The following is a 26,648-nucleotide window of genomic DNA, read 5'->3' as shown; positions in this document are numbered from 1 at the left end:
TGCCATATTTTAACCTATTTTAATCACCTTTTCTTGACATATTTTTGCTCCTTTTAATGCATTTTTGCTACATTACCCACATTTCTGCCACTTCTTCTTCAAATTTCAATGCCTTTTCTGCACATTTTTCCCACTTTAAAGACATTTTCAGCATTTATAAACCCTTTCCACCACTTTTCCGCCTAATGTTGCGTTTGTTATACAATTATTGCCACTTTGTGGGATGAAAAGGTTGAGAACCACTGATATAATTAAAATAAAAGCGCAAGCCCCTCAAAATATTTAGTTTATCAGATTGGTGAATTTGAAATAGCTACAACTGGATTATTTGGTCTTTTCCACAGTAATTCCTGGATTTGTTTTTGTCTCCAGCGTGCTGATTCAATGCTCGAGGGCCAAATCCGGCCTTTTAGAGCATCAAATTTGGCCTGCTTAAGAAAGTGAAATGATAGGAAAAACCAGGAAACATTTAGTAAATGACCAATTAATTTAGTTGTAGATTTCTCAGCCCCTCCAAATACAAAAATTCTATTAAAATCCACAATATTTGCAGGGCTCAGTTTTCCAGTTCTTTTATTACATGACTGCAGTCAACTTTAATCTGAAATAGTTGATATAATTCTCCATTTTTCTAATATTTGACAAATTTTCCTAAAATGATTCCACAAAATTTCCCCGAATTCCCAAAATCAGGGAGATTTAAGTGAAGATCCTGCAGGGACTGATATTCTCACATACTTTATCTGATCATTTATACGTGGAAGTGCAAACCAGGGCATATTAAAGGTACAGTATTGTGGAGGATGTCAGTCATTCTGACGTAAGACCATCGTACGTGCTCGTCCCTAGCTAGTTTTCACCTGCTGCACATGCACACTTACAAGTGTTTAAAAAAAGACAAATCACTAACTGGAAACGGACTCTGAAGAGGATTGTAGTGTGTGCTTGGACAATAATCAATCTAGTAGTTATTAGCAATGAAGTTTAGCCTAATGTAAGCTATGATTAGCGATGCGCTAAGTCACGCACCGTGCACTGCTAGTGCACGCTCTCTCACACACGTTTAATAGGCGTGCCCTCTTGGGAGCAGGTAGAGTGTTGCACATGTGCATTTTTTCAAAAAGTGGAGAGGACGTTTCTTTTCTAAATCCTCCTCAATACCTTTAATGTTAGATTTGCTCTTTTTTTACGTCCAAAAATCTGTGGCCCACTTTAATGAGTTTGACACCTCTGCTCGAAAGGGCCGCAATTGGCCCCCGGGCCTCGAGTTTGACGCGTGCTCTAAATGAAGGTCTTTGTTTTAGGATTGCAGTTCTCTATTCACGCTGCTGTCATCTCTGTTAGAGCTCATTTCCTCTGAGTGTTTGGATGTCGCGTCTGTCGTCTGAACACACACAAGACCATGTTGACACACTTAATACATGCAAATACACACACACAACGCGCACACACGAATCTGTGTGCGCACAGAGGAACGGAGCCATCTCCAGAAGTGACAATGTTTTAAACAATCACGCAGAATGAGTCGGCGTGCACACACGTCGTACACAGCGAGGCCTCTTTTATGTCAATGACAGCTCTTAGCAGCGATAGCTCGTCTGAATGGAGGGCCACAAAAATAGCTACTTCACTCCTGCGAGAAATCTCTCCGTACATTTTTCTGCACCTGACAAGTCCATTAAAGATGGTCGAGTGAATCCGTACCTGCAACAGTGAGTGGGTTGAAGAGAGACGCTCTTTTATTTCACCAGCTTTCAGCTCCTTTGTAACATTCAAATCTTACACACAAAAGATTCACCGTACTCTTATATTAAGTAGCTGTCGTACAGTATAGCGCTAATTAATCACAACATGCAGCACATATCCCTCTTGTTCCTTTAAAATAATAGAACCAACCTTCCATTAGCTCAGTTTTTCAACCTTGGGGTCATTACCCCGTGTGGGGTCGCCTTAAATGTTTAGTAATTGGTAAAAAAAAAAAAAAAAACAAATTTACTGATTTTTTTATTATTCTCGTTATTTAATTATTTCTTTTTAAATTAAAACACAATCTTAACTAATATATATGTAGTTCAAATAGTGATATCGAAATTGTGCCACGAACCAATAAAGGTTGGGAACCACTTATTAATTTAGGTTAAATATGATCTAACCAATAGTGTTTGCTAAACATGTTAGCTTCTTTTCTTCTATTAATTACCTCTCCTTTAAAAAAAAAGAATAAATTATATATTCCAGTTGTTAAAGCTTGTAAGATATGCTTTATAACAAAAATAGTGAGATGATAATCAAACTAACACTAGGGGCCTAACACAACGACACATTGCTTTATTTTTACCTGTTTAAAATAAACAAAAACTTCAGCTATGGATAAAAAGGAGGCTCTACTCTTAATGTATGTGATAAAATGTCATTTCATTAGCTTACATGCATGTATAGGAATGGTCAGCAGTAATCTTTTATTATCATACTGATCTAAACTGTGCATTACGCTGATTACTCGCTGCTTTAATGATGCACATTTTCTCCATATTGTTTAGCGTAAAATTCAATTGCCTTTGTTACACGTGGAGGGTAAACGGATCACTGATGCTTTTTATTTCCTTCTAACATGATGAAGGCTGCATTAGCTGCTGGGATGGAGGTTGAAATGTGTTAATTATTGCTTAAAAAGCAGAACAAACAAAAACAGTCCCTTGATTATCTGAAAGGAGTTGGAAGTCAATGTTTGTCACGTAGAAGCCTTCGTGTTAGAGTAGGTATTTAATTAAGTTTCATTTTATCACGTCATTTTCTTTGCATTTTATGTAAGGTTGTTTAATTATCATTTTTTTTAATGATAAAAGGTATTATTGATATAAACGTTGTGAAAAGGATTCACTCATTTGATCAAAATCTTCCCAAATGTGCTGAATACAATTACTGGAGTCAACCATCATCAATTTCATATTTATCTGCTGTATTTATGCCGAATGCAAGCGCTGAAATCTCATGAGTTGACGTCTGTTCGTTCGTTAAAGTTGCTACACAACTCGTTTTAGGGTGGAACATTGATGGAAAAGTAGAATGTTGATATGTCAGTGAGTGTTTAGTAATTAATTCATTTTGTTAATTCCTATTTCAGAAGGTAAAGTCGGTCATAATGTGTCAAATTACTTCATAATTACTTCATATTTTGTGCAAGAATTGACATTTCTCTCTTTAACCACCGTTTTTAAAAAATTGCTCAGAAATGCGCAATATTTTTCCTATATATTCCCTGTCATATTGTAATTTCTGCTTACTTAATAATCTTAATAATAAAAAAGCTTAATAATTTAAATATTAATAATGCCATTTCCAAAATCGTGCCTCACGCCTCTAATTGGACGTTTGTGCTCATTGAGTCAGACGCTTGTCACCTGCGTCTAAGAAGCTCTGGACGCGCATCCAAACAAGTCGGGAAGAGTGCGTTGGGCGCGTTTAGGGGAGGGGCTTCTCTGTTGCCGGTGGTGTTTATATAATGAATGATATTGTGGTGATCAGTTATGTTCATATTTCACCCAGTAACTGTGAAGTGGTGGAACATTATTGTGTTGAGAAGGCTGTGTTTCTAGTCGGATGTATTTTGGTGTGTCTCTGTGTGTACTGTGATGTCAGAGGACTATAGAAAAGTGTGGTTGAACGGAGAATAAAGTTCAGAGTTCCTTGCTGAACACGCCCCCTCCGACCCCTGTTCATCGGCTCTACATTATCCAGAGTGGCTTGGCTTTATTTGCGCCTCTGCACCGTTTCTGGATTCACCAGATCTGTGCTCGGATGAGAGTCGCTTTCAGTGCTACTTCCGTCTCTCCCGTGCCCAGTTTGACGACCTGCTGACCCGCATCGGTGCTCGCATCTCCTACCAGAACACCAACTACAGCTGCTCTATTCCAGCAGAAGAGTGCCTGTTCATCTGTCTCTGGTTAGTGTTTTTTTTCCTCATTATTCTAAATATGTCACGGTTGGGGAAAGCTCCTGATTGGTCGATGCGCCACGATATGCCCCAAAAATTCAACAATCCCAACTCTAGCGTTGGAGGTGCCAGACGCACGTCAAAAGCTTTAAATCTCAAAACGCACGGCGTCTGCCATGCGTAAAGCTTGAAAACGCGCCGCACAGGAGGCGCGGGACGCACAGCGTGACCTCTGACGCTCCTAGAAGCGCGTCCACCATATATTGTCTATGTAAACCTGACGCTTTGGACGCGTTTGGTGTGAACGCACCATTAGTTTATGTTGGTTTGTCTTTATTGTTCATAATTAAGCCTTGGATCTCTTGACTTTAAAGACTTTTCACAGTCTGTGATTCTCATTCCAAGCATCAGTGTAGATGTAGAGAGACAAATCTGATGCTATAACTTAAATCCACTTGTTGCTTTTGACCTCACTGTCTCGCCCTTTTAACCCCCAACACACACACACACACACACACACACACACACACACACACACACACACACACACACACACACACACACACACACACACCCCTCTCTCAGTCCCGTGAACTCCTTACCTCGACATAAACTGGGAGCAGAGCAGGGAGGCTAAGGGAGAAGGTCGTACAGGAGAGCATGTTTGAGCTCTTCTTTCAAGTGTGGATTTAGTCTGCTGATCCCGCCCTCGTACACACACACACACACACACACACACACACTGTATTCCATGCTTAGAAAAAGTTGCATGTCCGCACGCACGCGCGCACACACACACACACACACACACACACACACACACACACACACACACACACACACACACACACACACACACACACACACACACACACACACACACACACACACACAGAGACGGTGTGTAACATGCTGATCCATTGAGTCCTTTGTTAAAGCTACAGCAGAGCTTCATTGTGCTTTAGGTAAACCTCCTTTTGGATACGTGCACTGTGTGCGCACAGCGGCCCAGTCCACTTGTCCTTTCTGTCTAGCAGGGCTGATTATTTATCCTGTGACTGACATGCAGCCAACCTGTAGTATCAGTTCTCTGCTGACGTGTGTACATCGTCGGCGTGTTCCCTGAAACCCAAATCCACGTGAATCACCTCCATGTGTTATTAATGTTCTTTTACTCTGTGGCAAACACAGGAAAACCCCTCAGGACAAAAAATACACCAACAGCCAAACCTTTCTTTGTACCAGAGCCTTTTTCAGACTCTAATGCAGTCATAATAATCCAAAAAACACTCTTCAATCCCAGGATAACACAACTACAACTTTTTTTGTTACACCTATAGATAGATTTTTAACAGAATTATCAGCAGAATTGGACACATTTGTTTGTCACACTTTCTAGTCATTCAATCACCCATTTTCTAGTATAAAAAATAGTGTAAATGCGAGTGGTATGGCAGACAGCAGACGCCTCTGAAGAAGACTGGCAGTTGACAGTCGAAACGTGTCCGGAGATGAAAGTATATTTCCTAAAAAACAGTTGTCTGAATAAATGAAACCCTAACATATTATTAAAAAAAGAACCTGCAGGAATTATCATAGCGGTGTAACGGTACTCACGATTTGGTACGTACCTCGGTACAAAAGTCACGGTTCGTTTTTTTTTTTTCGGTACAGTAATTAAAAAAGACAACAATTAAATATTTTGTGCTTTATTGATTACTTTACTCAAATATTAAACCACAGCAGTTTGCTCTTTTTTTCTCTCCACATTATTTAAATTAAAAAATAACAACATATTAGTGAATATGTGAAAATAAAAAATAAAATCCTGTTGCTTCTACACAATTTTTCACTCAAAATAAAGTGCAGTAAACAAAAAAATGCTTCATCTAAAATGAGACCTGAGTCTTAAGATCATGCATTTAACTCAATTTTAATTTACTCATCAAGTTTATTATTTTTCACTAGAAAAATGAATCTATCCACATTGTGTCACTTTAGATGCATTAGCATGTTAGACGTGTTACCGATTACATACCGGACCGCTGTTCTATAGCGTCGGCACAGGGCTTTTCACGTCTGACAAGCAACTAATGGATATTTTAAATAGTCGTGTACTGAACGGTTTGGCACAAATACACAAACCATTACAGCCTTTGTAAATGCCTGTTATTCTCCCAAAACATGCATGTGAGGCTTTTCTGTGTCTTGTTGAGTCCAATTTTAAATAAAGAAAAAATAAACTGGTCAGAATGATTAACGGCTGTTTTCTGCGATCACAGTAAATCGTAGGCCTTACAGATAAACAGTTTGTTGTCGAGACTGGAAAGTCAAGCTTGATACAGTTTCTTTTACAGCCATAATTTTAAATACATGGACGAATAAATAAGTCATTGCATCATTTATGGCAACACGTCAGCTCTCACTGTGACATCCTTTGTGGTTTTGTAACATTGTCAAAAACATTGTTCCACAAATACAGCCTAGAACGACCCAGTTGATCCGTCCTTCAACTGTAGCTGTCGTTTTAAGGGCTTCTCTGATGTTTTTAGTCCTCGGGCTTTGGCAAATAGTGAAAGGTGGAGGCCGTGACAGCTTGTGCAGTGTGTAGCTCCAAGAGAGTGTGCAGTAGATGAGAACAGCCAGCTGAGTAGTTTGGTGTGTTTTTAAAACGCACACATAGAGCACTTTCACTCTCTCTATCCTAATGGTTTGGTTTGGTTTGAAAAGGTCGCAGCACAAAGAGAGCGAGCCCTGATTGGCATAGCGGCTCTTTAGCCCCTCACAGCCAAGTGCAGGTTTCTATAGTGGAGTACAGACTAGCGAGTATGCTAGCAGTGCAGGCAGACGTTAGCCTCGAGCGCTACTCTCCATTTGTAGAATAGAGGAAACCCAGTTCTGCCCCTGGGCTCCTATTGTCAACCCCATCATTCTCACTTCCATCTTTAAGCTGCTCTGATTCAGCTGCTCTGTCACATTTCTACCTGAGAATGATTCTATTCTGCACCATTTTTGCTGTTTTTACTCTTTTAAAATCAAAGTACTCCCCTTAAAGTTAGTTTTTCTTGCTGGCAAACTTTACTTCTGGCTCATTCTTTCCCCAGTCTTCTGCGTCGTCTCCTTTCTTTTTTTCTCTCTTCTTTGTGACGGTCTACCTTTGAGAAGCAACATGCAGTAGATTGTGTTTTTGTCAAAGGCAGACAGATGGACCCTAATGGATGCCAAGCTTGGCAATCTGTGGGGTGTTGTGTCTGTACTCACCAGCATGCATCCGTCTTGGCATGGCGTACAATGGCAGCGCCATCAGAAGCACTCAGCCTGGAAAGGCAGAGAGGAGATGATGCAAACCAATCAGAAAGAAAGAGAGAGCTTCTTTTTGTTGTTTTTCTTCTTCTTGGTTTCTGGGTCTCCCTCTTTCTTCCTCTCGCTCTGTCAGCAGTGTATGACAAATGAGTACAAAACACCATCTGGCTGTACTCATCCATGTGTGCCTCTCCAATTAATGATGTTTATTCTCTCTTAGTTCTACCTATCTGTGCTAGTCTTCTCCTATTTACTGATAATCTACTTCTCCTCCTTAAGTCCCCAGTCATGCACAAGATGTGTGTAGTGTTTTTTTTTTTTTTTTTTTTTTTTTTGCACGAGCAGAAGACTAGCATTTTTTAGCTCGACTGATGCAGTCAGTTGTGCTCATTTCTAGAAAATACTACTGCTACTAGACCAGTGGTTCCCACACTTTTCACAGTCCTATACCCCTTCAGACATTTAACCTGAAGCCATGTACCCCCTATACTTTAAAAACACAGTAATGTTATGTAATATACAATGTAGCCCTACAGGGAAAATTATCTCTGAATTTTATCTATTGTGTTGAGGAATCATCTCTCTCTCTCTCTCTCTCTCTCATATATATATATATATATATGCTGTATATACATATACACTTGCATTCGGGTGCAGGTCATTGAACACTGCATTAGCCTAGCATTACCGTGAGCACTAGCTAACACTAACCTATCATTAGCCTAGCATTAGCATTTGCTAGCATTAGCCTAATATTAGCATTAGCTTAGCATTGGCATTAGCCTACCATTAGTACTGCTACCCCATGACATTTTGTGTACCCCACTTTAAGAACCTAGGTACTAGACTATATTTCTCATTTTGCTTGTAAAAACATAAGCTTTAAAATCACTGCACATCATGAAAGAGCATGAAGCGTAGCCTTTTCCGTTCTGGTTTCATAAGCATTCCCAGTATAGATGACTTTACGGGATGGTTACGCTGGAAGCTCCCAGTTAGACCATCAGCCTCATGTTTAACAGGGAAAATCCAATGGAAATGTATGATATCGTCCCAAAACGTTATTTGTAAAACTTTTATTTATTGCCAACAGGAGAATTACGCTCACATTTTACACGAAACCCTGCATAGCTGTGATTGTAGATGCTTCTGCTGTGACGTGTCACCAGATAAACTGATCACCAGTTGATACACTAACTGGGTCATTCCATGTCATTTCACTAATAAACAAAAAATGATTTTTAGACACAGAGTCAAGCTACATTGGCCTCATGTAAAGGATTTTCAATTTTCATGAGTGGTGAAATAACCCAAAGTTTGGGTCCAAGATAAAAATGAAGAGGTCAGATAAAGAAAAATAGTTTTATATCCCAAGAAATAGTTACGTTTATACTATAAAATAAAACTGAGATCAGGGTTTTTCTTACATTCCCACATCGGCTAGTGAAAATAGTAGAGTTTCAAGAGAGTGTCACCCAAGAACCAATGCATAAATGTGACTAATCATTAGTGATGTGAACAGTCTATGTTCATAGCTCTAAGCTGATCTAATTACAGGGAGCTGAGACATATGCTAAGTAGTTTACTGAAGTTCCAAACATGTTCCAGACCAAAACCATGACAATTTTGGTCTGGAGCTGTTATGTCCATCAGATAAAATGTATAACAGATCTTTTTCTACATTCTGAGGGAGTAGGTGGAGCTGTATTAATATATCACATTTTAAACTGAACGTGGAAGAAAATTAAGGACGCACGAAAATCAACACATACTCCCTTCACTAAAATACAGTGTCCATTGAATAATCATGGAACAATTGGTAAAATATTCGAAACATTTTTTCTGACTAAAGTGTGTGGGATGTCCTTGAGACCCATCAGCTAAACCAGAGCCTTTTCAGGTTTAAATGCAGTCATAATATTGTGAACAACACCTCAGAGAAACACTGCATTCTTTTTAATCACAGGATAACATGATCACTAGCTGATCTGTAACACTTTGAACGGGATTGTGGACGTAATATCTGACATATTTGTCAACCTTTTAAGACATTCAGTCGTGCGTTTTCTGGTGAAAAATACTGTGTAAATGCCTGATATTGTCCCAAAACATGCATGTGAGACATTTCTGCGTCGTGTTGGGTCCCAATTTCAAATTTCAAATGGTTCAGTTTGCTTTCTACGTTTCAGAGCGTGAATTCAGTTTTTTTCCGTCTGTTTTCCGCGATAATGAAAAATCGGAGGCGGTTCGTATGAAAGTGTTGAGCCTGAGGGAGGCTGAGTCCATCTGCAGGTTGTACTTTGGTGGTTTTTAGTCAACCTGGCACCCTCCTTCCCTGTAGACCATTATTACCTTCATCAGACTAATGAAGGAGCTGGATTGGATCATATTAACCTCATGATCCGCCCCTCCCAGGACGCCATGGTTACAAAATGCCGGACTGCACTGCTCACTGCTCCCATTATAAACGTGAATGAGAAGAGATGACAAGCCCAACCCACCTGCAGCATGGAGGCGCCACATCTCCCACATGAATGTTAATCATCTTTTTAATTGGCTTCCTTGACTCGGTGACCTCTACTTGAGACGGCAAAGCTGCAACACTGTTCTCATCTCACGGTTCTGTTTGCCAGGCTTCCCTTTCGCCTGTGTTTAGGCGTGTGTGTGGGTTGTGATCTGAAGTGCTACAGTAGAGATATTCTATGGGAGATGGAACGCTTACACTCATTTATTTTTGGCCTTTGAACCTCTCGAAAATATACATTTAAACGTAAACACGAGATGATCAGCAGAGATAGTTGATGTGTAAAATACCTTTGCTTAATGATTAAAATGAGTTATCTGACTAGTGACTACAGGTGTAAGGATACATATCTAACATTTTGATTCTAATCCTGATATTAGGTCTTTGATTCAAATCCTGATTTAAAAAAAAAAAAAAAAACCTCAAATCAAAAATTGGGATGTAATGATGCAATGAACTCATTTCTATTTGAAGATAGAGATCGCGTTTTGTAGAAAAAACTGATAAGTTGAAATACAGATTCATATTCTTTTATTTCAATTGTCAATAATTGTTTTAACTAATATCTTTTCTTCTTATACACTTCTTACAAGCTGTTTGAATTGTTTGAACTGCACATTTCTTCATTTAACACTAACACCATGCAAAGTTGAACAAAAATGTCTTTTTTAAAAACATCTGAAATAAAAATGAGGTTATCAATTCATAAATAGGTTATTTTTTCCTGGCTTGGAATTTACATATTTTACGTAAGTAATCATATGTGTAGCTTTGTATTTTCTTTCAATACCTGCATACAGTCTTGATCCTTACTGTTATTTTTTCACCTATTAATATTTCACCTTTATTCACCTAATATTATGCACTAGTTTCAATATCAGTTCAATTCAATTTAAAAAGTTATTGGTTTTGTAAACGACTTTTGTGGAATTGTTTGTGAGAAATTGCAAGATCTCTGGTAAAATTGAGAGTTTTATTTATTTATTTTTTTTATACACATTTAGCATTTGCATTCATATAGTATAAACAAAGGAAAACATTCAAGCCCCTAAAAATATTGTGGAGTTGCTGAATTTAGGATGTGTAGAACTGGATTATTTGGTAATAATTGCACACTAGTTCATGTTTTGGCCAAATTGGATGCTTTAAAAGGCCGGATTTGGCCCTCTGGCCTTGAGTTTGACACGTGCATTAGAAAATATTCTTTTTTCTATTAGCGATAGCCACTATACAACTGACTTAATGTCAGCCATACATGGTAAAATAAATAGGCAAGCTTTAAACGTCAACATTGGGCTGTGTCTATTGATGTTCACTGGCATCTTTTTATTCACACAACCTTTCACATCGCTCAGAACAAGTCATGAGAGCAGAAGCTATTTTTAACTCCACATCAGTGGCATTGTGACAAGAAGAGGTGAAACAATTTCTGTATCATCACCTCAGATAAATGTAGCAGTGGGCAAAGCCACTTGTTTTTATTCCGTCAGTCAAAAGCACCAGGTTGTGTTTCCAAGTTCAACCCTGTTTGTTTGTTTGTTTGCTTTATAAACCCAGCACTTTTCCCAGATCTAAAATATTTAATACTTTCCACTCATGGTTCTTTTCTCTTTTTCTTTTAAAGTTTCTGTTCAGTATTTGTTAGCCTCTCTTCTCTTTTTTTTTTGTTGCCGTCTGCTCTTCATTTATTCTCTGTAGGTCATAGGGTGGCCACACACTTCTTAACAACAAAAAGGTTACGGTTTAGATTCATTCTTCACATGAATCTCACAATTTTATTTTTTTTTATCATCTGCAGATAATAAAACGATCAGTCGACCCACTTTATGTCCAGAATCACAGCAGATTTTACACTACTTTGAGTTTTTTCCCTCATTCACAAACACAAAAGTGTAATTATGGTGCATTGATTCCATTCAACATATTCTCATCCTGTTTACACATTCTATCAATGCCATATCAGACAATAAATCAATTCCAGTAAGGATACCCAACATCTAGTGTGTACGCTATCACAGTTAATTTATTTACTTATTTATTAGTCGAAGACAAACAACACAATCTACTCCTATTGACAACATGGAAAAAAATACACCATGCATACATGTTTAGGACTGTAGGAAGTGTGGATTTAAAGCCAAGTGAAAAATAAATGTTCAGAACTTTCATGTTTTCAAGGGTTTAAGCTGAGACTAAAAGAAGAAGAACAAAGTAAAGAAGGAAAAGAGAAAGAAAATGTACGTTATTAGGTAAAAGACTATTAAATAAGGATGAAACATATTTGCACAATACAAATGTATAAATGTAATGAGACTCCAATACAATGCGCAAAACTTTTCCAAAGTTCTTGTCACATAAAAATTCCTCAACGTACTCAATGTTAGTGATGGAGTCAAAAACAATCTTGCAAGCTGTGATTTTAACCTTCGACATTTGTGAGTAAATTAGTTCTGGAAATAGATGAGGCCTACCCTATGTCTTTATCAGTGTTGTAAAAAAAAAAGTGAGTTATTGCCCCCCAGAAGCTTTATAATGTCATAACCTTAAATACATCTTTGTTGCATAATCCATAAAGATCAAGGTGATTGTCTCTATGCAAGGGTATCGTGTAGTTGCATAAATACAAGAAGAGACAAAGCTGTGTGACTTCTACTGTTCCCTTCATCAATAGTCTGCTCACGGACTTCTCTACAGGAAGTGAAAGAAATCCGAGGCAGGGCAGAAAATTCAGATTGCAGCAACATTTGTGCTGAATGACATGATTTCATAGGTCATTCTACACTGACGTTTCCAAGGCATATATTTGTATTGGACATTTCAGTGAAAAAAGCAATTGATTAGCATTACACTGGAGTAAATCTACTTTATCCAACATGTGGAATCTTTTTTCTAAAAAGTTATCTGATTAGAGCAGAGGTTGGTTACCTGCTTGTCATCCAAACCCATGAATCCAATCCTCACCTCATAAAGTTCCAATTAGGTCTGTTTCTTAGACGTTCTCTTGAGCTCTTTCTTCTCATTTCTCCTTGAAATATCATCCTGTTGCTAATCCATCTAATTCATTCACCCCGTCTGAGGGGAGTCTGTTCTGTTTCCTCTCCTGCCTCATTTATTAGGCCTTTTAGTCACCCACAATCCCCTGTGAAGGTGTTCACCGTACTCAGCCACTCACCACCATTTGCAAAATGGCCTCGCCTCCTCTTGTGATCTGTTTAATTTCGGTTCTTACACATACACTGCAGTCCCGTGCCACCGAGGGCCCACACGTGATTGTAGAACAGCCTCTATTCTAATGTACCTGTTCCCTCTGGAACGGGTTTCAACAGTTCTAATGCTGCACACTGGAGGAAAAGGCAGGTAACAAGGTTGTTTTAATCTGCTCTGGTCTTCCACTGGTATGGAGAGGGACCCTGCAGGCCCCTGGCCAATCTCCCTGCCTCTCTTTGAAGGTCTCCTTAATCTTTTTACACAGCATAGGAAATGGAGCAGTGTGCATATGCCTGTAGATTGGCTGCAGGGGACTCTGCTGATCAAGACTTCTCGCTGCCATGTCTCCTTTCTAGCCACAGAAGATTCTGAACTTTCCAATGACAAGAACTTTGGCCAAGCTTCAGCTTTCATCTTTGCCTCTGCAGTGACTCTGTGTCCCAGTGTTTAGGAGAGGAAATAGGATTGTGAAGAGCTCAGCGTTGGGAGAGCCCAAAGGCTGCCCGTCAAACTCTGCTCCTATAGTCTGGTGGTGCCTTTGCTTTGCTTTGTCAGCGTTTGCTCCAGTTATTTTAAAGTCCATTCTCAGTCCCATCGGCCAGCTCTGGATGGATAGCTTTCTTTGCCTCCTCTGTGCTTCGTTTATCTCAGTTCTACACTTTTCCCTTCTTTTATACTGCTTTTGTTTGCTGTGACGTTTGCATACTGTCTGCTACTGTCTGATTATCCCGTGGCGTGCTGGGCTGCCCTCTTAGAAAGGGAAACGGCTCTGGTAAAATCCCTGTAGTTTTTGAATTGCTACGGATGCCGCTTTGCATCTGCTACTCTAGAATATCTACGATGCAGCATGGCGTTACAACAGAGAAAAATGTTCCAATTTGTTACAGAACGGAATTAAATAATGCATCAATGGGAATATTTATGTAAAAGCTATAGAAATCCCAAACAGTGAGGACACCCCAAAGACTTGTTGACCTTAATGTCTAGAAGTTTATAAGTGTAATTCTACACCCAGGAGGAGGTTCCCTGTTGCAGTTTGTTAGAGAAAGCCGAGTCAGGATCTCTGAATCGGATGCAAATCCCCATGGCAGTATTTAATTCTCCCAAACCATCCTTTGCCAAATCCCTTCAAGATATTCCCTTCCCGATCAGATGGTATTAAAGGATCGCAATGACAGAACATTTCACCGTCTGGCTCTGTGGCAACATGAGACTGGGGGTGGGGGATGGACAGAGAAAGATGAGAGATGGGAAGAGAAAGCTAATGTGGGAGGAGTCAGGAAATATAAAAACTGACTTTTCTGAACAGAAAGCAGATGCTATCAAGCAACATGAGAGTTTGGACATTTTGATGTGGAAGTGCTTTAATAGTGTACCCAAATTGTCCCATCAAGTCTGTATTTTTTTAAAGGGTATTAATGTGACGTTTAATCCAATCTTAATGCTGTTATGTTACATGGAAAACCAGCCCAGCCCTGCCCAGCGTCTTTGTATTCTCATGCTTTTGATAGAGGAGGAAAACAGATTTCTTTTTTTCCCTTTGGAGTTCCAGAGACTACATTAAGCTGGTAGAAAAGCCTGCTTTCTCTCCTCTGCTGCGATCCTTCCTTTCCCCATCACTTGCACAGAGAACATCTGTGTATAAGGGTGTGTTCACATCAATGGACCCTAGAGCGGTTAAAATGCTCTAGGATTTGTTTGCAGTCCACATCGTTTTGTTGGTTTGAACACGCAAACAAAGTCTAGAGCGGATCAGAGAGGCAAATTCTGAGCAATTGTTTGGTTTTGGAAAGTTTCCAATCAAAGTCTAGAGCGATTGGGAGCACCGTGAACACAACTGCTCTTGGAAGAGATCAAACAATGGAGCTATCAATGATAACAGCGCGCACGGCACAGGACCTGGAGGAGTTTATCGTTGTGTGTTTGCGACGTGAGAGGAATCGATAAGCGAATCGACAGGCAAGCAACAAACAATTCCTAGGAATTGGTTTACTGGGAACCGCATCTCAGAAAAAACTGTTTTTTGATTCCCATCGCTAGACAAGATGACAGGGTTTCCATAAGTGCATGAGTGACAAATGAGCAAAGTCACATATTATTTTCTGAAGGAGAGAAAAAGTTCAGTGTTCAATAATTGTATTGCTCAGAAAAGGTTCTTACTGTTTATGATATGCTAACTTTATAGCACTTTATATGGACCTGGTGTTTTGTTTCATTTGTATTTTCTATTATTTGAAGATTGACAAAAGTACACATCGATATTTCCCTGATTGTCCAAACTAAAGGTGGCAGCAGCCCTTGGGACTAGTCCCCCATACAGAGGAATATAAATGTCTACGCCTGCATCGGTTCAAGTTTGTTAAAAATATTAAATGACTTTATAAAGCCACTGTGTTATATATCAATCTTTTCATCTGCAACAATAATGTAATTCATTTAAATGAAAATACCTCAAATTAATGGCTTTTCTCAGCAATTTTTAGGTGACATTAAAAAAAGATTAATTGTATTAATGAATTACAAAGCATAATTAATTATTGATCCTCCAACCATTCGGACCGAGTCCACGACTAAACGGTGTGAAAGCAGCCTAAGCCTTTATGAAGTTATTGATTATTCCCCAGTTCCATTATAAACTCTACATACCTCTACTACCTATGGACATTTTAAGTTTATCAATCATATGCACAAAGTCGGGGCGGCAAATTAAGACCTCTTAGCGACACATGCTGAACAATATTAAACAGAACTGAGCCGTTGTTGTGATTCCCAGCCTCTTATTAAAGGAGCAACACTTCCTGACTTTATAACACGGCCCTTTATAACCGTGAGTCAGGGAGCTGTTTGATTGACAGTAATGGGGCGGAGCAGCCGTGAAGCATTTGTAATAATCTTGACTGGAGTCAGGTTCACTCCTATGCTAATGAGCTTGTGTGTTGGTGGTTTAGCATGAGTAATAGAGCCTGTCGCTAAAAGAGCTGTCGACGAGTGAGGAAGGGAGTAGAGGAGGAATAAAGAGGCTTTAGAGGAGTGCAAAGACAGAGAGTTGCAGGAGATTGCAATGTTGGTCTTAAGGGAAAAAGGAAAAACAGCTGGGGTTAATTCCCTTTGCAGATATGTTTTAAAAAGAATAAATAAAAAAAAAGCTAAGGAGCAAAGCCAGAAGTAGAAAGAAGTGGTGTGTTTAATAAAGGACACGCAGCACTTAATTCTTTCAAGAAGCCTTTTATGAAGGTGAAAAGTAAAATATGCTGCTTTTTTTATTCCTCCTCCTCTTATCATTGATTCATTCTTAATCATAAATGTGATATTTTTACCAAACAATGCATGTAAGGCTATAGTCAGTGTCATATTTAAATATTTTGCTTGATTTTCTTTATATATATATATACATATATATATATATATATATATATATATAAAATAAATTAATAACCCATTTGCCATTTCGGGAATGTCCCAGATTTGTTTTTTTGATTTAAAGTGCATGTTTGCACTTGTGTTTTCCTGAAGTTCTGAGAGGTTTCCAGGTCTTTGAGTTATAATTCCTCCATTTTCTCTGACCTTGTTGGGTTTCTGTGACTTTGTTAGGTTGTCTTGGCAGCGTGGCCAATCATACTCGTCCAGATGTTAAGATTTGAAGATTTTTTTATCCTTATCATTGATTCATTCTTCATCCTGTTTTTACAATGTGAAGTAACAATTATTAACACATGTCGTTTTTTTTAACGTTTCTTTAACTTTCCCTAATCAGATGTCACTACTTGATTTTTAACTTTCTCAATTTGTTCCAAACAAGATTAATTAAGTTAACTATTATTCTTTTTTCTTTAATTCTTCACTGTTTTTGCTTCAAAAGCAGATTTGTCATCTGTCTGTTTGCTAAAGTTGTGACACATCAGGCCGCGGTTTTTTAAAGTGGAAAATTACATCTAAATGTGTGTGGTTGTCCCAAAATGTTTCTGTGAGGGTTTAGTCTGTCTATATAGATAATTCAGACGGTAAACGAGGTCATATTATGTCATATGTTGCACAAGAATGGACATTTTCATCTGGTTGCCCACCCGTTTGAGGCAAAAAACTGCACAAAAATGTGGTATTTTTTACCAAACAATGCATGTAAGGCTATAGTCAGTCATATTTAAATGTTTTGCTTGATTTTCTTTATATATATATATATATATATATATATATATATATATGTATATAAAATCTCAAATGAATTGATAACAATTTTGCAATTTCGGGAACGTCCCAGATTTGTTTTTTTGACTCAAAGTGCATGTTTGCACTTGTGTTTTCCTGAAGTTCTGAGAGGTTTCCAGGTCTTTATGTGAGTTCTAATGCCTCCATTTTCTCTGACCTTGTTGGGTTTCTGTGACTTTGTTAGGTTGCCTTGGCAGCGTGGCCAATCATACTCGTCCAGATGTTAAGATTTGAAGGAAATCAAAAGGGAGCTGCGGGAGGAAAACCAGCTGCGTGTTACACTCCTTTACATGAAGTCATCTACCCTACTCCCCCCTCCTCTCCTCCCACTTCCACTACTACTCATACTACCTCACCCTGTATCCAGAGAGGCGACCAGGGCAGGCTGTGTTTACTGCTGATGTAATTGGAGTACTTTGACGAGAGCCTGACCCCAACCCTTACTAAGGCCCTAGAAATGTGTGATGTGCACGTGTGCACGGTTGGTTTTGTGTGTGCAATCGCCTGTTTGTGATGACTGGCAGTGAGGCCAGTGAAGGAAAGCAGACCTTAGCCCGTGTCAGGCCACTGGGGAGCAGACAAATTGGTTTTTCACTACACACACCCTGTCTTTTCATCGCTTCATATTTTCCACACATCCCTTTTCTTCTTCCTCCTCCATATCCTTCCATCAAAGAACATCTTTCACACTTTCTTTTGTGCTCGGCTACTTTCTGCTTTTACGTTTTACTTCTTTTTCTGTATCTCGCCCTGCTCGTCACCTCGTCTCTGAACTATTGGATGGAAGTCTCTCCAGAAAAAACACTCTCCCTCGGTTTCAACTGCAGACATGAGCGAACAGAGACTGAGACACCTGATCATCATCTGGTGTTTACTCCAATTCTGTAAAATCCTCACAAAAAGTCTGCCATAAATTTGCTAGTGGTTGGACTTAGTTAAAAGAATGAATCGAATTAATTAGAGACTTTGTAATTAATTAATCTTCATAAATCTAAATTAATGGCCTAACAATATTTTAAACGAGAATCAACGTTTTTTCACTTTGAATAGATTTTGGTATATGGCGCAATCAATTAAAACAACAAATGAGCTTAAACGGCTAAATAGTGTTTATGTATAAAGGATATTATGATTGCATTGTTCACAAAGCACAAACTTAAATTTAAGTAAGCTATTAATATTCTTACTTTTCCATATTTTTTGTAAACTTTCTAAAACTTTTTTTTTGTGTATTAAAATAAAGTAACAAAAAACAAAACAGCACTTTCTACAGAACATTCCAGAGAAGTGGAAACGGAACAGTTGGCATAAATAATTAAACCAAATTAGGGTCTGATATTGTATTCTGCGCATCATTTTTCTGGGTATACCGGGAACTCGTGAAATAAGAAAGATTTTGTGCTGTTTAAAGTACCAAAAAAATACGATAAACTGCATTTTTTTTTGTAGTGCTTTATTTTTCTGTAATTAATTAATCACAATTAACTTATTAAAGTCCCAGACCTGATGAAACTCATTAATTTAGTGTGAAATAGTCTTTCTACATAGCAGTTGATAAGTTGGGGCAAACGATGCTACATGTAGCAGCGCTTCTAGCCCCGCCCACATCCTCTACCACCGAGAGTGGTCGACTGTCCACTACAATTATTTATCAACTGACTTTGTTCATTTGTCACTCATGGACTTTTTATTTTGGCTCTGAACTAGGGATAGACCCAGCATAGGGCCTTATGCTGCGTTCACACCGGATGCGTCACAAAATGTCCGTACGTCCAGATTACATACAAAGTCAATGGATAGATGCTTCCCAACCGGGACCAGACTAGGAAGGATTTGGTGTGGAGGAGGTGGTAGTAGCAGGTAAACGTTCTCTCTGGAGTTTTCGTCTTTGAAAGTCGGCACTGAGCTAGGATAGCATTAGCCTCCAATCACACCGGCTTTTTCCACTGGTGGTTTATGTTTATGAGAGGAGAAAAAGGAGCATTTTTTTGATCCTGCGACACATGCGGAACGTTTTGTGCGGCAGATGCGTCCGGTGCCTCAGAAGATGCATTTGGTGTGAACGCAGCCTTAGCCGATTTTCTTGAACTGTCTGCTCACATGTTGCATGTTAACGCTAACACTGTATGAGTGTCCGTGCTCGCTGTCCATGCTAGCTGCTACAGCTTTAGCATTGAGGTGATTTGCAAACTCTTTTTTTGCACAAATTGTCCACAACTGGGCTTTTGTTTTCCATCCGCTGTTTTTTTTATGAACTAAGATTAATGACCATGAAGCTCTCTGGTTCTCCTGTTTCTTGTGTGGTGGTCTGTGCATCAGTATTGTGGTTATACCGGGAACTCATGCAATTAGGTTCCACGCTGTTTGGAGTGCAAATAAAAAACAACCTATGAAGCCCTAAAACTTACACAGAAGCTCTGATCAGAATAAGCTCAACACCGTGAAGGTGTATCAATGATTACGTATGCAACCAGTGACCCCACGGTGACGTGTCAGGTAGGCAGTGGGACACGGCTCACCTACTCCAGCTCATCACGCTTCCATCTTCCCCCCCCCCCCCCTCCCTCTGTCCTGCGTGTCCCTGATAGCTTTTACCGCTCTACTGATTTCACAAATAGGCCTCATTGATTGAATCTGATTCCCGTGGATAGAGCAGCTTTATTTAGTGTCTTTTTCACTGATGGACAGAAGCGCGAGGAGGACGGGCGCGCGCGTGTGTGTGTGTGTGTCTGCTGCACACATGCATGTCTGCCCGTCAGGGGCGATAAAAGAAAACTTCCATCTCAGTCGTCTATCTCTCTCTGTTTGTAATCCTGCTGCTATTTCTCTGCCGGGAATTCCAGCTTGTACATAGATCAGATCATTAGAGGCAGACGTGGTCCTGGTGGTAGCAGCCTCTAAGTGAATGTTGTATTACGCGTCTGTGGACGTTGACTGAGAGCTTTGGTAATTGTGACGGCAACATGACAACAACAACATTAGTGTTGAGTCGCGTTCTCTGGCAACGCTCATCGAAGCTTCTGTTTTACAGGCTTTTTTAATCCAAGGATTATTGTTTTCATTGATTAAAAAAAAAAAACAAGGCGCACACGATCAAACAGTTAAAAATGTAATAGCCTTATTGTGCTTCCTATAGCCACGACTGACATGCTCATTTAATACACATACACACTGACGTAGGAATCCATTTATTATTCACCAACATTACTACATTGTAACTTGAAACATTAAAACATTCTGAAATTTAATAAAATAAATAAATAAGAAGACTCCTACTAGTTTAGTCTGCAGGTCGATATAATCAGATACTTGGCTTTTTGGGGGTTTTTTGCCAGTATTTCACCAATATCTGATATTAATATCGGGTCTATTGCACATCTTTGTGCACCTTAAAGTGTAACAACCTCCTGGTTTTTTATTCCAAAAAAATGCCTTTATTATGGGCGTGGTTCCTGACTATAAGATCTCCAAAGAACAATCTACGCTATGTTAACTAGCTACATAGCACTCATTATAGCTCTCTAGTCATAATTCACTTAATACATAAAAAACCTGATTAAAAATTGATTTGTGACATTTTTTGCATCGATACGATAATCTTGCTGTGAAATATTGCGATTTCTTACACCCTTACTCGTCACAGATTGCGGAGTCCACAGGTGCTAGTTTTTATAGAAGGGGCGGGGCTAGCGGTGCTTGTTTGTGACGCACCATGGTCCAATGACGTCACAGAATGTAATATCCTGGTTTCAACCCATAGAGGGCAGTCACGCTGACATTTTTACAACAAAATACAAACGATTGAAATACTTGATGGACCAGGATCAATCAACAGCACTACTACTTAATATCAAATACATGTTTTCCTGCAGAAGAAATATTGGCTTTGGGGCTTAGTCATTTTTTACATATATTTGGGACAAAGTCGCACGAAAAACTGAAGCTACTGAACAAAAACTGAAAACAGAAAATTGAACATTCATAAATATATTAGGATTTAGTTTTTATTGTTTTCCTGGTGTAAACAGGAAGTGGTTTTCTCTCTTTAGCTCATGTGAACAACGCCTCACACATCAACAGGATGTTTCCATTCCTTTTTTCCTCCTCTTCAACAAACGGCTTCCTTTGCTCAGCGTTAGATGGATGTGGCACCTGCTGCTCCTGCACCCGTTTGACCCTGGAAACCATACAAATCCATCATTCAACAGCACACAGCAGCAGCCCCGATATTCATATCCCAGCATGCATTTGGCCTGTTGCTGAGCAGCCCTCCTACGATCTTTTCTTTTGGAATTATAGTTCGACTGATTTCATAAAAAATGTTTTTACACAAGGTCATAGAAATGATTTAATGATTCCAATCCTCGAGGTCCAGCCTTAGAAACCTTTGATGTTGATAATTATTTAGGAATCGTTGCCAATGACTGCTATTTGTTGCTTTCTTTGCAAAAGTCAAAGGTGGATGTTTGATTTCTTGTGTTGTTTAAGTAGTTTTACAGTGCTTGAAAAGCGTCGCACACACACAGGGACACGATTTGTGTCCTGTGAAATCATTGTTCTCTTTTGTAAAGGAGCTCATTTTCGGTGAAAGTCTGTTTGGCCTATTTCTGAAGAACTGCTGACACAGTTTTTTTTTTTTTTTTTTTTCATAAACCACAGACAGAAAAAAAAAAAACCAACTGTTTCCTCTTGTGAGAATCATCTACAACTACTCTATTTGTTGTGTTTTGTTTTTTCTGGTACTTTATCAAAGTTGTGATTTGATTAAATGTGTAACACCAATAAAACCGAAAAGGGGGAAATGGATAATAGTGGTAATAATGTCGACTGGCACTCTCAGATGTGCGATAAGCAGCTATTTTCCCAGGCATGTTCATTCATGCGAGCAATTGTTTACTTTGTAATTGCAGCGTTTTAATTAGTACTGATTTTGGCTCTGTTGAAAAGTCATCATTGGTTTGTGTTAGCCATTGACCTGGGCCATGTTCATTTAGCATCGACATTTTCTCCTCTCGTCTGAGACAAATCCAGCTTCAGCATCATTCACCAACACGTGTGTGTAGTTAGATTTTTGTATGTTTTTAATTCAAGCTTTAATTATTAATATTAAGTGTTTCATTAAACTTGTAATACTCATTATTGATCAGATAAGACAGTTTACACCTCATAGGTCAATAAATTGAAGGTAATTTGCTCAATAAAAAGACGTAAAAGGTTGAAAGTTTGTTCTGATCTCCATTGTAAATACTGTTGACATTGTCGGACATGTTTGGTGCATTGCATTGTGGGATGTGGAGTCTCAAAGACTGATGCATAGACGTTTTTTAACTTCATTTTCATTGTGATTTCTTGTTTTTTCACAAAACAATGAAGACCGTGATTGAAGGAAATCCAATTTTGGATCTTTCCATGTAAATCCTAAAATAAACATTTATCATTATTTTTGCCACAACTTTCAATGAAAACACTAGAAATATGTTGGGATTGGGAAGTCGCTTTGGCAGAGTTTTTGGGGGCAAATGCAATAAAATCACAGTAAGAATGAGGTCGATTCTCCATAGGGCTGGTTATTGTTAAGAACTTCACAATTGGATTAAATTTTGATTTTTTTTATTGCGATTTGATTCAATTGTCAATTCAGTAAGAAGTAGAAATACAAAAATAGAGTACCTTTTGACAATTTATGAATATTTACTTTCATGCTAATGTGACCAACAAATTACAACCTTACGTTATAATCAATAAAACATCTGAAAAGGAAATTTTGCTCAACAAGAAGAAAATATTTGTGCAAAAAAATGAATCAAAGTTCTGTATAAACTCTCAAAAAGTGAAGTGCTTATAAACATAATTTATATTTCTTTCCTCTTGGAAATATGTGATTAATCTCACTAACATTATCTCATCTCAAGCACATCCCTCCGTTTCTGGCTATACATGCAGATTATTGTTTAGGAAAGCGGTTCCCAACAAGGGTACGTGTACCTCTAGGGGTACACAGACTTTTTTTTTCCTAATCCATCAATAATAATTTATTGAACAACTATTTAAATACACCAAAAGGTGAGGTTCAAATTCTATAACAAGCAAAACATCAGGAATAAATGAATAAAAAAAAGGCCTAAATTCACGGTTAATTTTGGACGAAACATGGGAAAGAGTTTAGACGAGCCTGCAGACACAAATGAATAATGTATAACATGAGCTCAGGGGTTCATGGGACAATGACGTTTGGGCAACACTGGCTGCGTCCGAATACTCTCTATCTCCTTTCCTATTCACTTTTCCTTAACCCCGTGACGTCATCCACAGGGTTAAGGAAAGGTGTTAAAGAAAGGTCATCACGTTTGTTTTGACAATCAGACAGACTTCCCCTAGGTGACGTAATAATCTGATGGCCGTGATGGTTAGTGACTTCTGCCGTGGTGAAAAAACTACAAATGTTAAAAAATAGACTAAAAGCACATTTTTAACACTTTCTGCTGATATAATCTCAAAAAATCACAAGGTTTGAATGTAAATCAAAGGAAAAGAGGAACAAAAGTGAAACTAAAAAAACATCACATTGAGAATGGTTGATCACACAAATATGAATTATGTTGAATAAAACATAATGTGGCTAAAAAATGTCTCTCATCCCTTTTCATGTCAGTTATAATCTGATAATATGGTGTACATATAATAAGATATGTTTAGGTTATTTAAAGTTGTTCAAGGCATATTATTACATTTGTAATTTACATGATCTGCGTCTCTTTTCAGTCATCGTGAGTTTCTGTGAGCGCTTGGGTGTGCTTGTCTCTGTAAATGTTGTCGTCAGCATTATCTCATCTCCTTTGGTAAAGGATGCATCAGTGTTTCCTAGGCTAAAGGAGGTTATAAATGAAGCATCCTTTCCTTAGCTTAAACAGAACTGGAACGCTCTTCATCATGGCTTCCACTTAAACACTTCCGGGATTAAGGAAAAGTGGATAGGAAAGGAGATAGGAGGGAATATTCTGACGCAGCCACTGGTTCAGGAAAAGCAGCTGGTTCTCCATGTCCAGGTTTCAAAGCACCTCACTGGGCTGTGACACCCACAGCGCCCCCACTGGCCCGGAGGTGAATTCATTCGTAGGATTTGCGGAATTGATTACGAATTGAAGGGGATACATTGCAATGCATCAATTAATCTATACGTTTACTCACCCCTAATACTCCATATCCCACAATGCAGTGCGTGAAACCTTTTTGAAAGTATTTACAGTAGAGATAACAACATAAAAACAAGTGGTGATTCTAAGTTTTTACATCTTTTCTTTGATATATTGGTCTAGGAAAACAAAACTATTAATTAATCTGATTAAAACAAGCATCTTTAAATCCTTTGAAGATGTTTACATGGCGATGCATCATAGCTGTACATTTTTATTCTACTTCTTGCAGATGGAATAAGACATTAATAATCAGAGAGTGTGATGCTTTAGATGTGACTGTGTGATGGAACCTTACATGTAGGTAGAGCCGTGGAGGTAGTTTGAGTGTTTCATGTGTGAGCGTAGACCCAGTGTCAGTGATGTGATAGAAGAATTCCTCATTATAAGTAAGAAGAGACGCAGCTCAGAGGAAATACCAGAGGGGAGGAAGAGAAAAGCTGTGCCTGGTTAATTGGCACCTTAGTGCCACACTAAACATCCCTCTCACACACACACACACACGCACTGGAATATTGAAGCTCATATTTAGTCAAGAGAGACCGTCCTCTGTCACTCTTCCTCATCCCTAACCCTCCTCATCCTCCTCTGTAGCAGCGCTGAGGACGACTCAGGGGATGTTTTCACTCTTTCACTCTGCTTTCTTTACATCCTTCTTTCTTTCTTTTTCTTTCCATTTTTTTTCCTTTTTTTTCTGCATTTTTTGCTTTTTTCTTTCTGCATTTTTTCTTTTTTTCTGCACTTATTCTTTTTTCTTTGCATTTTTTCTTTCTTTCTGCATTTTTCTTTTGCTTTTTTTCATTTTTTTTTATCCTTTTCTTCATTTTGCATTTTTCCTCTCTTTCTACACTTTTTCTTTTTTCTTTCCATATATTTTCTTTTTACTTTCTGCATTTTTTTTTATTTTCTTTTTGCATTGTATGCCTCTTTCTTTTTCATTTTTTCTGCACTTTTTCCTTTTTTTTCTTTCTTTCTTTCTCTCTCTCTTTCTCTCTCTCTTTCTCTCTCTTTCTCTCTTTCTTTCTTTCTTTCTTTCTTTCTTTCTTTCTTTCTTTTTTGTACACTACTGCAGCTAAACAACTGTAGAAAGTGTCATTCATACCATGCTCCACTACCTACAAATGAAAATGCAGTGTTAATAATAATAATAATAATAATAACTCTTCCATTTAGTTTATTCCGACTGTTTTTAAGTGTTTTCTTTACATTGCTGGTTCATGGCTTCACATTGTGGGATGGTGTAATAATGTGTTCTGTGTCACAGCTTTGGTCACTAAAGGTTGACGTGAGGTCAGGACGGCATGGAGTGCTGTGTCAGCAGAAAAGATAATTATGACATACAGCCAAGAGAACCACGGGTTAAGTGTTTGGTATCTGCTGGGGGGGGGCACTGGTTTGGGTGGTGCTATCTTAATTAGTTTTTATGAATAATTTCAGTCCCCTAATTTGACGATAATGACAGTGGCTGTTACTTTTGTATTTATTTATCCAAACATTAATTGACAGGACTGACATTAGCCAGGGCGGTTATTGCGCATTTGATTGCACACAAGGGAGCTGGGAAAATTACAGTAATTATCATTCTGGTATGGATTATGAATATACAATCCCACACCTAATGTATTCGTCAGCGTTTTTAGGAACAACAACAATAGCCTCACTGTGTGGTGATGTGGCAACGGCAATTTAGTTCATCCTCACGTCTACCTCTGCTCGTCTAATCCAACCCTCACAGATATATTCATTTATTCTCAAATATTGTGAACGTGTGTTTAAGGTCGTCTCCTTTATTCCTTTATTCACAGGCGGAGGGAGAAGACAATTTGAAGAAGATGCAGCTGATGGAGCTGGCCATTCTCAACGGGACCTACAGAGACAACAATATCAAAACACGTAAGTGAGCTGCAGCAGAGAAATGTGCACCATTGCCTTTTACAGCATTACATTTAACAGCATTTAACCACATTTAGCCAAACAGCGGGACCTCACTTTTATATACACTTCTTTATTTATGAACAGTGTTCACCTTTAAAACGTACATTTAGAAGAATAATCATAATAACTTATGAGAAACAGGGACGTGCGATAGTTATAAAAAAAGGACGGTGCAAAAACAATGCAATATTTCCCCTATTATATTGTATTTATCATTAATGTTAGTCGTGTTTATTCCCTATTCATATTCCAGTGCCAAAGGGCAGTACAACAGCAAATAATATCAAAAATACAAAATATTATATACTGTATATGAAAAAAAGAAGACAATTACAAGGTGAAATAA

At 38.5% G+C, this 26,648-nt stretch overlaps 1 protein-coding gene across 4 annotated transcripts in view; it reads left to right on the top strand.

Moving 5' to 3' along the window:
* The window catches only part of qkia (QKI, KH domain containing, RNA binding a), a 105,768-nt gene that overhangs the window by 66,023 nt on the left and 13,097 nt on the right, over positions 1–26,648 (top strand). For all 4 annotated transcript variants that reach the window (XM_028437154.1, XM_028437156.1, XM_028437152.1 and 1 more), the window contains exon 5: positions 26,173–26,260. In XM_028437154.1, the coding sequence (XP_028292955.1) occupies positions 26,173–26,260 (88 nt within the window). The remainder of the gene's footprint in view (positions 1–26,172; positions 26,261–26,648) is intronic.

The sequence above is a fragment of the Gouania willdenowi genome, chromosome 22 (assembly GCF_900634775.1).
Source record: "Gouania willdenowi chromosome 22, fGouWil2.1, whole genome shotgun sequence".
Classification (NCBI taxonomy): Eukaryota; Metazoa; Chordata; class Actinopteri; order Blenniiformes; family Gobiesocidae; genus Gouania; species Gouania willdenowi.
Note: the sequence above shows the minus strand (reverse complement) of the source record. Positions and strands in the feature narration are given on the sequence as shown.